At 56.4% G+C, this 13079-nt stretch overlaps 1 protein-coding gene across 1 annotated transcript in view; it reads right to left on the bottom strand.

Moving 5' to 3' along the window:
- SLC45A1 (solute carrier family 45 member 1) overlaps positions 1-13073 on the bottom strand; it is an 18927-nt gene extending 5854 nt beyond the window's left edge. The window contains exons 1-6 of the mRNA XM_023535617.1: positions 13013-13073; positions 8638-9058; positions 8017-8109; positions 7338-7562; positions 2947-3692; positions 486-793 (exon numbers count right to left, since the gene is read on the bottom strand). Of these exons, the coding sequence (XP_023391385.1) occupies positions 486-793; positions 2947-3692; positions 7338-7562; positions 8017-8109; positions 8638-9034 (1769 nt within the window). The 5' untranslated portion in view covers positions 9035-9058; positions 13013-13073. The remainder of the gene's footprint in view (positions 1-485; positions 794-2946; positions 3693-7337; positions 7563-8016; positions 8110-8637; positions 9059-13012) is intronic.
- Between the last annotated feature and the right edge of the window lie 6 nt (positions 13074-13079).

Genomic DNA, 13079 nt, shown 5'->3' on the forward strand with positions numbered 1-13079 from the left:
TTGTGTCCTTGCAAAGACACCAAGCAGAGACCCCTGGAGTAAAGGTTATGGGCACTTTTAAGACACCTGCCCGTTGGCCAATTGCCTCTTAGAAAGCCATTCTGATCTACGCCCCACGATGCTGGAGAGCCCTGGACTATCTCAGGCTCTTAATCGTCCCCAGATGTCCAACAACCCAATGGCGAAGAGAAACTGCGTGGTGTGAAATGCCAAGTCGAGCTCTTCCATGGCAATGTGAGTGCCAGGCCTTGGAAACCTCCGGCCAGCGTGGGACACACGCAGGCACATGCAGATGTCTGTGTGCGTCTACATCTCAGCTCTGCGTGGGGCCGAGGTTCCAGACACCAGTCCCACCAGTGGGAAAGTGACGCTGTCACTTCATTATGAGCTGTCCGAACAGCCTTTGGGAACAGGGCTTTGGGTTCTGGAGACCCGGGTGTCTGGCCTCTCGTCCGAACACCTGGTTTTGTCCAGGGCTGCCTCACATGACCTGTCTTTGGGGACACCTGGAACCTCCTGGGGGGTAAGGCTCTGGGGCATCCAGGGAGGCTGACGGTGGGGCCAGGAAGCCCTGTCCCCGCCATGTGGCATTACTCAGGCTGGGACAGGGACACATGGGAGGCTTTGCCAAGAGCTCACCCAGGAAGTGGTTGACACAGAGATTGCGCAGCATCTTGGGCATGTGGCAGATGGTGGCACAGAGGTGCCTCATGGACAGAGGCTGCCCCGGCGGCTCGCTGGAGCCCGTCAGCTCGCTCTCATACTTCATGCCGTTCAGCAAGATATTTGCCACCTGTAACGGAAGTCCCCAGAAGCCCCTGGTCAGAGCACCGGACTCCGGCTGGCCCATGGCAACACCCGCGCCGACACTGAGGCTACAACAGTGTCATCCTGGACGGAGTTAACCGAGTGCCCAGTGTTACCCCATGAAAAATGGCTTTAGATCATCTCTTCAGAGACTCGGGGCCACTTACTGGAATTTTGCTGGGGGAGGGGCTGCATTTAGGCCCCAGGATGTGAGACCCAGGCCACAGGGAAGCAAGTTAATACCTTGCCGAAGGTGAAATGTGTTTGAAATAAAAGAAGCAGGGGTCAGATCGGACCCGGACTTCCTGAAGCCCCTCTCTGCCACCAGAGAGGGTGTGAAGGGCAGACTCCAAGCGGGAATCTGTGCACCCCTCCTCGGGACGAGTGGGACTCCCGACACAGAGTGTCCAGCGGCCACGTGAGCGAGCGCACAGGGACGGATGCGCTTACCCCACCCTCGGAGAGGGCCCCCGGGCACCCAGACACCCCACTGTCAACCGAAGCGAAGTGGACCGGCCCGGGGCTACAGGTGACATTCCCCCGGCAAACAGACTCCCTGACCGGTACTGAGAAGGCCTCAGGGCACAGTCACTGCTGGGCGAACCGATCCCGTGGAAGGTGGCTGTTCCCGGAGTAAGGGAGGCCGAGCCCTGCTCCATAGGGGGTGGGGAGCGGGGCGGGGGACACTTATGCTGTTGTCAGCCCGCCGGGTATCCCGGTGGGCACAGGAAAAGGAAGGGAACAGCCCAGGCGCTGGTTCCCAGGGCGGCCGTGCCTCACGGCTTGTCATCCACACCGCTGGGGAGACAGCCAGGGTGACACCCGCCACCTCCTTAAGTCCAGAGGTGTTTATATTCAGCTCCAGAGTTTTACTTTTCTCAAAGAACTGATTCAGAAATCACCATAGGTCAAGAATGGAAATTTTAAAGAGGATCAAAACGAGTTTGTCCACTGTTTAGATTTTCAACTGAAGACCTATATCTAGAAGGCAGCTTGGGGGTTTTGAAACAGGATAGGGTGGCCCAGCGTGGACAAGATGCCGAGGCGCCGCACTGGTGTCATCGAGAGTGAGGGTGACGGTGCCTTTGACTCGGCACCTGGAGGGACCGCCTCGCTGGCGACTTTCCTAAGCCCCCAGTGATCTGCGGTTCCCCAGCCCCGCTGGACCCAGCTCACGAGAGGCCACAGGCAGCCGCCATGCCTCCCACAGGGACAGGCGCCACCTTCCCGGAGATGAGAGGACAAGCATGCTGAAGGGGTGACGAGAACAGCGCTGGAACCGACCGGCCACCGCGCCCCGAGACACACGGCCACGTGAGCGAGCGCACAGGGACGGATGCGCTTACCCCACCACTGTGAAGCTCGAGAATTTCACAATGAGGAGACAATGAACAGCCCCCTCGAAATGCCTCCGATCAACCTCCCACGGAATCAGGGGGTCTTCCTGGGCACAGAGAGGGGACACCTGCCGGGGGACGCACCGCCCTGGGGCCTCAGGGTCAGGGCAGTTCAGCGGGGCTACTGCGGTGACCTCAAGGGGCGGACAGACTTTCCTTTCGTGACAGCGGCCTGCTCGTGATCTCAGACTCCAAAAACTGCTTGTGGCCTTTCAGCCAACCCCAGGGACACGCCATGCAGCACAAGCAGCCTTCCAGAAGGTTCTCGGCCTTCACAGATCATGGCATTCACTGCCCTTTATCATCCAGAGTCCTGACAGCCTCAGGCCGGGGGGCTAAGGTTAGAGCTGGCGGGGGGATGGGGGCCCGGGAACACCCCCGGGGCTGCGTTTTGTTCTGTCTTCGGGAAGACTTGGATATGTTGGCACCCGATTCCCTTGGCCAAATGGGCTGTGGACTTTGCGGGGTTGCCAGTGCTGGGAACGACCGAAATGCACACAGTGCTTGTGACAGACTCACCAGCGGAAAACCCAGCGGAGTTCAAAAGAACCTCCCCTTCACCTGTGGCCAGAGTGAGGACACGGGTGTGTCTGAGGCTGGTCTCCTCACAGCGAGTCCCTCTGCCACCCCCGACGGCCGGGCGTTTTTCCCAGCCGCCTATCCCTCCTCGCCGTCTAACCGACTAGGGAAGGAGGGGGGCTCTGCGCGCTGCCCTCTGACCCCCGCCCCCATTTGTTTTTACCTGTTGACTGAAGGTCACGGTCCTTCTCCTGCCCATGTCGGGACCATTTCCTCCCGTCGCATCCGGGAGAGCCAGGGTCTGGGGCCTCTTCAGGATTCCGGCTGCTCGCGGCTTGGAGGTGTCCAGGGAGCCCACCCTCAGGACGTCCCCGTCACCGCCGGCTGCGGTGGCCCCCTCCCGCCTCTCGCCAAGGCCGCGGTCCTGATGGTAGAAGCCGTCAGGCGCCCGGGGGAAGCTGACGCTGATGGCCGGCTTCGGGACGCTGCTCGGGATGGCCAGGTTGTGGTCGTGGCTGCCCGTGAAGCAGTCGATGAGGACGCTGTCGGTGTTGGCCAAGGCGAAGGACGAGGCGAAGGCACTGAGCCCCGTGGGGGAGCCGTCCCCGCTGACGAAGCTGCCGTACTTGGGCGTGAGGGGGCTGAGCGGGGACACGGGGCTGGAGAAGCTGGCGTACAGGCCGGGGTCGCTGCGGCAGGGGAGGGCGTCCGCGTGGGCACCCTCCTGGTGGCCCACGACGGGCGGGGAGGGTGGCAGCGGGAGGCTGGGGCTCTTCATGGCCGGCCGCTTCTCCCCCGGGGGCCGCAGGGGTCTCTCGGGGATGCTGACCAGGGTCAGGATGGTGGTGACGCTCAGGGTGACTGCGGCGAAGATGTAAACGACCCGCAGCTGCCCGCCCAGGGCTGTCCCGAAGCTGGTTCTATCCCAGTGGATTCCCCCGACCACGTAACCGAAGCCGCCTCCAAGACCTGGGGAGACAGCAGGGTCAAAAGGGAGGGGGCCCGTCCTCACGAGGGGCCTGGGTGTGCTGTCTGTCCCTGGGAACCCCCAAACTGAGAGCGAGAAGGGGCTTCTCAGGGGCCCCTGGGGACTCACCCTGTCCCCTCGAGGGCTGCCCTCTGGGGCCTGGGTCCGAGCAGGTAGCGTGGTGACCCCCGCCCAGCCTTCTAGGAATACCTAGGGTGACCGTCCACACCGGGTCATGTGTCCGCATTAGGTGGAGTCCCCCACCCCCAGCTCCAGCGCCACGCAAACACAGAGGGTCGCATCTGCAACACGCATGCGCGCGGGAACGCCCGCGGCCGCGGCCCTGCCGGCCCGATGACATATCAAGTACGACCACCACGGTGGCCGAGGGCGGCGCGCCCTGCCGGTCAGCAGTCAGGGCTGCGGGAGCCCAGTCCGCTCCTCTGTCCCCGCTCGCTGTGGTCATTCCTCCACCTCGGGGCGCTGCCGGATGGGCAGCTGGTTCACGCGGCACCACGGAGTGTGGGCGACACGAGGCTGCGCCCGGCCGGGACACACGCGCCACTCGACGGTGCCGCTGCCGCCCGCCCAGCTCTGCGCTTCCGCGGGCGCCCGCACTGGGGCGCCGCCCCCGCCCCCCGCACGCTCCCCCTCCTGGGTCTGGTGTGTCCTTCCCGGGGTTCAGCTGCTCCCTGAGCCAGTCTACGGGTTGGGGGCGCGTTCTCCACTCCCCTTTCCTGCTTCGTGGAAATCCTGCCACAACGGGGAAAACCAGCCCCAGCGACTTCTCCGGGAAAGCCAGGGCTTCAGACACATTCAGCTGGAACTTCCACGCATCCCTCAGATGGGACGTGACGCCGAGTCCAAGTATTCGGCGGTCTCATTGCGGAGCTGCCGTCATCTGTCCCCGACTGTCCTGACAAGGCTTTTAGTTTCATGCGTCGACCTATTATTCTTTTAACTTCTCGCGTTCACCATCCTAACCAGCTCCCCCACCCCCGTTTGAAGACACAATTGCTCTTTTGTGACTCTGAATCAGGCCAGATTTGGGATAAACCTTATTAGTAAATTATTGATACATTCTCATAGCTAAGAAACCGTACATCAACTCAAAAACCACCACCACCACTCCCATTCAAAAATGCGCCCAGGACTGGAATGGCCACTCCTCAAAGAAGACATACGAACGGCCAAGAAATAACACGAAAAACCACTCAACATCAGTAATCATTAGGGAAATGCACATCGAAGCTAGGACGAGATACCACCTCGCGCCCATCAGGGTGTTTACGCTCGAAGAAACAGAAAACCACCAATGCTGGCGACGATGCGGAGAAATCGGAAGCCTCGTGCCCCGCTGGTGGGACACACAGCGGTGCAGCCGCAGAGGAAAACAGCGTGGCCGTCCCTGAACACGCTCAACACGGAGCTGCCGTGCGCCCCGGCAACTCGGCTCCTGGGAACACGCCGACACCCCCTGGAAGCAAGGTCTCGGAGAGGTGTTTGCACACCATGTCTGTAGCCACTCTGTCCACAGCTCCTAGGATGCGGGAGCGACCTGCGGGTCTGTCAGCAGGTGACCCACCTGTGGTCGATACACACAGCGGGCTCTTTTTCAGCCTTAAAAAGGCAGGGAATTCTGAGACACGCCACGACATGGGAAGCCGGTCGCAAATGTGGTGTGAGCCCACTTTACACAAGGTGCTTGCAGTTGTCAGAGGATCAAAATGAGTTTGTCCACTGTTTAGATTTTCAACTGAAGACCTATATATAGAGACGGAAAGTGGATGGTGGCTGCCTAGGGTCAGGGAAGGAGGGGACAGGGAGTTGCTATTTAACGGTGATAGAGTTTCAGTCTTACAAGATGAAGAGTGATATGGGGCTGGATGGTGTAACGGCTGCGCAATAACGTGAATATATTTAAAACCAGTGTGCTGTCCACTTAAAAACTGGTAAGATGGTAAATTCTATGTTATATGTGTTTTAACATAAAAGAAAAGAAAAAAAAGAAAAGCATATGGTAAAAAAATGAAGTCCTTTCCCCGACTCCAGACATCAGTGCTGGCCCCGCCGAGCCCCACGAAGTGCGCCGGACCCACATTCACACGTGGGTGCAAACAGAGAGAGATGAACAACGGCGTTTTTTAGGAGAAGTGACTGAAACTTGAAGAGGCCGAGCAATGTGACAACATCCCACGATTAACGGGAGGAAAAGCCCGGAGCCCACTCAGGCTTTGGACCCCAGAGCCCGTGCCTCTCACCACTGGGCGGCCTGTCCTTTGCGTACGGGTCTGGCACACGGCTTGCTGTGTCTTCCCCCTGGTTCTTAGGAATCCCTTTCCTTGCTCTTTTCCATGGGATCGTCTTCTCTCACTTTACTTCGTAACAAGGTGCGTGTTCTAAGGAGGAACGCTGGAGGTACCAGTTTTCATAAGACTCTGGTGAGCAAACATCCTCGTGAATTCCTTTCCTGTTTTGCGGTTGAATTTTCCGTGCGTGCGGTCACAGAGAGCCACGGTGGTGATCCTCACCCTGCACACCTCGCGTTTTTCTTACCATGTGCAGAGGCTCTGCGGGGTTGTGGCCATTCCTGCCTGTTCTCGACTTCCATGGGGACGGTTTTCATGTTTGGGGTGTGTGTGTGTGTGTGTGTGTGTGTGCGTGTGTAGCCCTGTGCAGGACACATATGTACGCACACGCACACAGATGATTGACTGTCATTCTTTTTGGATTCCGAGCTTGCGAATTTACCTACTCACTAAAACTGATTTGTAACCCCAATCGGCACCCCAGCCCCGACGCTTAGTATCATCACGGTGTTCGCGGGCTGAGCAGCAACAGTTCCCAGTCGCCCAGCCCGCGGCGCGGGTCGGGGTTTGGGACGGTGATGGTCTGAGTTTCCGTGCCAGCTCTCATCCTGGCAGTAACCTGGGTGGTGCCAGCCGTCTGCATCCTTGCGCTTTTGTCGTTGGTGACCTCGCTGTGTTAAACGCCCCCCAAGTGTGGCGCCGACGTCCTGCTCTCTAGTCCCTGCATGTGCCGGAAGCCCGTGCGGGGCCTCACGGAGGCGACGCAGCGTGAGGTCGCGGCATTGTGGCCTGCGGTCACCGCGCTGTCGGCCGCGCCGATGCCCGTGAACCAACGGTACATAGTAAACAAGGCGTCTTTAAACAGAAACACACAGAACCAGGTCACGTATTGATCGGCTGATGAAAACGCCACGACCAGGCGTTCGCGGGGGCCTAACCCTGTATTTCTCCCAGGGGCAGTGATTCGGGATCAGTTAATTCAGAGGTCACGGTGACTTCGTAGGACATAAGCACACCAGTGACAGGAATCAAGCACACGTGACACTCACATACATGCCGTTATACACACACATCTAGTTCTGTGTCAGCCCACGTACGTACATCCTAGCTCACTATGTTAGCACATGTGCGTGCATATCAGCTACAGGTGTCATTATTGCTATATATGGTTCGAGGGACACATTTCACTCACTTCGCTGTCCATCCAAAGATTCGAATTTTGTCAACTTCGTTTTCCAATCAGCGTGTGAGGCAGGGACTTGCAAATGCGCACAGCGACAGTGGCGGGCCAGCCTTGGCGGGGGTGGGGGCGGTTTGGGGGGTGCGGGGCGGACTTACCCGCCAGGAGCGCGTGGATGCTCAGGCCCCGGTCCTGGTCGGCGGGGCCGCACACGTCCATCATGTAGGCATGGCTGGGGTTGTCGGCGGAGTCGGCGCTGAAGTCCGTCAGCACCACGCCGCACACCGTCAGCAGGAGGCCCCACTTGTGGTCGTCAGCCGTGTCCGCCAGCGCCGCGCCCACGTCCCTGCCGTTGAGCAAGAGCGAGAGGCCCAGCAGCGCCCCTGAGGGTGAAGGCCCCAAGTCACCGGCGGGCGCGGGCCGGCGCCGCCCCCCGCAGCCCGGGACCCGCTAGGCTCTTTAGGGCCCCAGAATTCCTTTTTAACCAAATTCCAAGCAGACCCCGCTGGGAAAGTCACCTACTGACTCACCACGTTTTCTTTTGTGCTTGGAGCAGGGTTTTTATCTCGTGGAGCAGAGCAGGAATGACGTGAACTTAACTCATTTCAAAATAAATGATCAGAGGGACTTGGGGTCACAGTTAACTCAGGCCAGGTTATGCGGCACTGCCTGCCGCCACACCAGGGAGATTATCTGGATATTTGCTTTGCTCGACACTCTTTTAGATTTTCCTAAGAGGAAGCAGTTGGGGGCCTCTTTTCTTTTTTATCCAATTTTTTTTCTTTCTTTCTTTCTTTTTTTTTTTTTCCATTTTATTTCGATTCCAAAACAACAGACCTATAGCCAGGACAAGAATGAAAGGGCGTCTCCTTCCAAACCTTGAGGTACATCTGTCACTCCAAGCACCCAAGAGTGGCTGCAGCAGGAATCCTGAAACAGAGCAGGCCAGTGGTCATCGCCAGGGTCCCCACTGTCACCTGGGCGGGGGGGGCACTGAACCGGCCTCAGCATTCCTGAAATACCTGCTCTCAAAGGCCCCCAGTGCATCAGAGGCATAAGGAGATGAAACTCAGAGTCAGCAATAAAACCCTAAGCTAGAAAACGAGAGACAGGCAGACTCTCTGAACCACTCAGCTTCTCCCTAAATTTTCTGCTGAGGCCCCTCCCTAGGAGGCACTCAGCAGCCATGACCTTGGGAATCCAAGAATCTCCAGGACCCCCAGACTCGGTCCCCACCAGGCTTTCTGGCTTGGATCTTCCAGTGACCCCACCGCACACAACGGGGCTAGTCCTTGGGGGCCGCTCTGTGACCTGGTTTAAAGTGACTTAAAATACGGGGCATGACCGGCCATCCCTCCGTTCTCCTCCAGCCCCACGCTCCTGGGTGGAACGTCGCTCTCGCTCCTCCCTTGTCCCTGGGGCCCCCGGGAGGCCGCAGCCAAGGCTCGGGGGCCTCACCGAGGATGGGGCTGACCAGCCACACCAGGCTGCAGAGCTGGTCCGGCAGGCCCAGCCGCAGCAGCGCGGGCGTCACGTAGGCCGTCTCCACCGCGTAGCTGAACTCGATGCCGAAGAGCACGCAGCCGTTGAAGAGCAGCTCCCGGAAGGACCGCTGGGGGCGCGGGTTCCCAAAGCCCACCAGCTCCACGGGACACGGGGTGTTGGGGGGCGGGGGCGGGGAGGGGCGGATGCACTTCCTCCTCTTCGGGTGTCGTTTGAAGTTGTTGGCTCGGTGGCTGATGTGTCGGGTCAAGGACCCCGTGTAGCCCGAGACCTGAGACCTCCAGACGTCCTGAGGGGCCAGGCCGGGACCCGGGGCCTCTGCCGGCGGGGTGCTGCCTGCCGCGGGGATCATAGTAGGGGGCGCCGGTGGCTGTTCCTGCAGGAAAGCCCGTGAGGAGGGCATGGTGACTCGCGGACCTCCCCTGCAGAGGTAAGCTGTCCAGGTGACTCCCCTGCCCACCCCCGACTGGCACCCCTTCGAGTCACACCGTGTCCCCCGAAGTAGCGCCTGCTGCTTGTGGATGGCGTTACCCACCTCCTCTTGGGATCACCGCAGCTAATCCACCCACGGAGACCCAACGGGACACTCTCCCTGCCCAGAGGGAGGAGGCCTGCTCCTTCAGGTCCCTGCACTCAAACTGGGGTGACCCTTCCCCAAACAGATGCCACGGGGTGGGGGTGGGGGAGTCAGGCAAAAAAAACCCCAAAGGCTGGGAGCAGCGAGAGCCCTATGGGATGCCAGGCTGTTTTAGAATCTGCCACCCATTTCCAGTCTCAGGGAGCAGAGAGGAGGGGACCCACCTACAGGCACCCTCGGCACCGTTAGGGGACAGCCCGATCCTTAATAGGTTGGAGTCACAGTGGTCGCCTTCCCTAGTCCTGTGTCACTCTTCATGGTAGGCCGGGGGGTCCTTGCCTAGAAGCAGCTGAATGAGTTTAATTCAAGTTCTTTTCAGCATCAATTGGATGAGTGAATTTTCAGTTAAGTCAGGACTGAGGCTGTTTTAGTGTTTGAAAATGCTTTTTTTAAAAGAAATAAACCAAACTCTCTGAATCCTGATGTCAGACAACACACTGAGTCGGGAGAACCAGGGAGGAGAGATAAAACAGGTGTCTCTTCCATCTTCAAATGATATCTTAGGCAATTTTTACAAGGCCGTCTAAGCTTGTGTGAGGAATTAGCAAGCATGCGAGCCTTCCCAGACACTCCCGCCCCTTGTCCCTGCCCCTTGGGGTTTGCATTTGAGCCACTCAGAGACCTGCTCCTGGGCATCCAACCGTTTTCGACTGCTTTGAAATTAATCTAGATTATAAACATTCAAGCCGTGTATTCTAGTATGTTGACCCACGCATTACAGCCAGTGGCAATTTTACCGAGCACAGGAAGAAGGAAGCTACTAAGATCAGACAGAAAAAAACGCGAGAGGGGGGCCATCCAGGATTCGGGTTGACCTCTCCAACAGAAGTCACCCCTTCCGCCTAAATTTTCTTTGAAGTCCTTCCTGAGAAGCAGGCCCCAAACCCAAGTGGTCATTCCGACATCAACAGTTTACTGACCGGGATGCTGGTTATTCACTGAGGTAAATGCTACACATTGAAGATCATTTTAAGTTTTAGAAATAAAGATCTTTATTTCTGACATCAGCTTACTATACCAGCTTCCATCACACTATCGCTAGTCAACGACTTCTTTATGAACGACTCTGAAATTCCTCATCACTCCCCCTCCACCTTATCCACTCAGAGCTTGATTTCCTTCTCCTCGGAAGACACCGATGGTGGAAGTGATTTGTTCTGGAGACGTCCCAATAAGATTCAGAATATTGTGTTAATCCGACAACCCATCCATTATCCATCCATCCGTCTACCCACTCATCAACCCATCCTTCCACCCATCATCCACCTGCATATCCACCCTTCCAACCATCCATCTATCCATCCATCCATCCATCCATGCATCCATCCATCCGTCCATCCATACATCCATCCACCCTCCCATTCACTCATCTACCCATTCAGCCGAATACTGAGTACCAAGACAGTGAATACAGAGAGATAAAAGAAAGACATAGTTCTTGCCCTTGAGTTAGGTGAAAAAGTGGAGGAAAGGTGTTCCAAGCAGCGGGAACCACACATGTAAAAAAGACACGCGTAATATTCGGGCACAGTAATATTCGTCATGAGAGAAGAAGCCATCGGGAAGGGACTAACTGACAACGAAAGGCCTCGCTAAGAGCCGGATTTCACACCGAGACCAAAGGGACAGAACCAGAGACTCAGTGCGCTCTCGCTTCTGTAAATGGCTTATCTTGGGACCTTAGGAAAAATCCCGTGCTCACCTCTAAAACAAGGACATACCTGAGAGCTACGTAGACGAGCAATACTCCGTTAACACAATTCACATATGAAGATCAAATCAAGAAGAAACACTCTAAAAAGCTAAGCTTCTCGTTTACATTCCTTCTAATCTAGCTCAGGTGCTCGTGCACAGTAAATACTTCAGAAGAGTCTGTCCTTCGGCAGGTCCTGCCTTCGAAGTCCCGGGGGGCTTTTAGCACTCCCTGGAGGTCCCCGCTTTAAGATCACAGGAAGACAGTGCCCGCCGGATACTGCAGAAAGAAGACTTTCAGCACAGGTGTGTGGGAGAGCGTGACTTGACTTCACCTGTCGGGCCGCAGCCCCACATCAGCCTCAGAGCCTGACTCCCTGTCTGCCTCTCCACCTGCCCCTTCGGGCACACACAGCACCTCTCTTTGCCACCAGCGTTTTACTCCCATAGTGAACCTAAGTGCACGCACATCAGCCACCGTCCTTTCATTTTGGAATGAAGAACCATGAGCCCACTTGGGAAGAATGTCAGATTTAAACAGTATATGACAGAAACGTATTTTTGAAAAGGGGAACCTTTCTGATCCTACTTAAAATGAACTATGTAGGTGTCACTCAGGTCTCTACCTGTGATGTGACGACTTCATCACCACCTGCCCACCTCCCCCAATTTTAAAACACAGGCTACAGCCTGACTTAGCAAAAGGGAGACCTCCCCGCCAGCATTTCAACCAGAATTAAACCTGAACTTGAAGGAATCTTCACTAACTGTTCACCTTCAAATTGGAGGGTCAGCATTACCATTTTTGTTTTCAAAATACATTTATTAAAAGCTATCCATGAAAGGTTATTCTAAGAAAAGTATTTAAAATCCATTTGAATGTTATAAAAAAAAAGAAAACGGAATTTAAAATCATGAAATAGAATTTTAATCCACCAGTACAAATATTCACCAGACCATCTCGATCACATTAAATGACCATTTACTCAGTCCAAAAAAAAAGAAAAAAAATGCATGCGTATGCCTGGACTCTCAAGGTTATATGCCAGGCCCACTGTGCGTCTAGAATACAGAAAGTGTTTCAAGTCGCATATCCCTCAACTGTATTCTGGGAAGATTAAATGGCAAATGATTAATAAAAATCGACAATGTCCATGTAATTCGAATGCTTAAAGTTATCTTACTATGAGCCAACATCATTTCTTCGTTTCTTTCTCCTCTTTTCTGTATGAAGCCAGGCTTCCCACCATGGGGTCCCGTGGGGCCGCATCCCCTCCCCCCTCTTCCTTCCGCCAGTTCTCAAAGTTAATACTTCCGGGAAATCTTCCCAGACCAGTAAAGGGCTGTGTGGACGCGAGGGGGTGCATTTATCATCAACTGGTTACTGAATCGTGGCCTCTCCCGACAGCCCTCGTCAGGTGCACGTGGGACATGGGTTCCATCAGCACCTAACCCTACGACAGCTGAGAAACACAAACATGGTGGTAACCCCAGAGATCATCCGAGAAGTTATTTATTGCCGAGGACGGAGTGAACTGAACCGTTCCAAGCTTCCCATTTCAACCTCAGCTTGTTGCCCTTGGCAAAAAGGTGGAAATCTTGGGATGCCGAAAAGAGGTTTATCCCGCCCGGGGGCCATCCAGGGGGTTCAGCCTCAGGCTGCGAAGTGAACCGGAAGCTGATGACACCTGCCCAGGTGACCGAGGAGCAGGCCTCCCGCACCAATAAGCACAGCGCACGCCAGGGGCAAATTCGTGTTTGCTCCCCTGTCTAGCAAGGATGAGACAAATCGTCACCGAACTGCTACCCCTCTCGGGGCCAGCGAGGTCCACACCCGGTCTCCAATTACAGTTCAGTTAATTAGACATCCAAGAGGAACAAAGGTCTCCGTGTCGACCTCCAGTCCCAGCCTGGGCGGTCTGATTCCCCGGGGGCCTAAGCCGCGGGCTCCCCGCCCAAGGCCGGAAGCTGCGCGCAGGGCGCGGGAGGAGAGGGTGGTACCTGCGGTTCCAGCCGGGAGGCATCCCTTCCCGAGGCCGGGCTGCGGCTGGCCCCGTGCGCCCGCGTC

Source organism: Pteropus vampyrus, unplaced genomic scaffold (assembly GCF_000151845.1).
Source record: "Pteropus vampyrus isolate Shadow unplaced genomic scaffold, Pvam_2.0 Scaffold142, whole genome shotgun sequence".
NCBI classification, from domain to species: domain Eukaryota; kingdom Metazoa; phylum Chordata; class Mammalia; order Chiroptera; family Pteropodidae; genus Pteropus; species Pteropus vampyrus.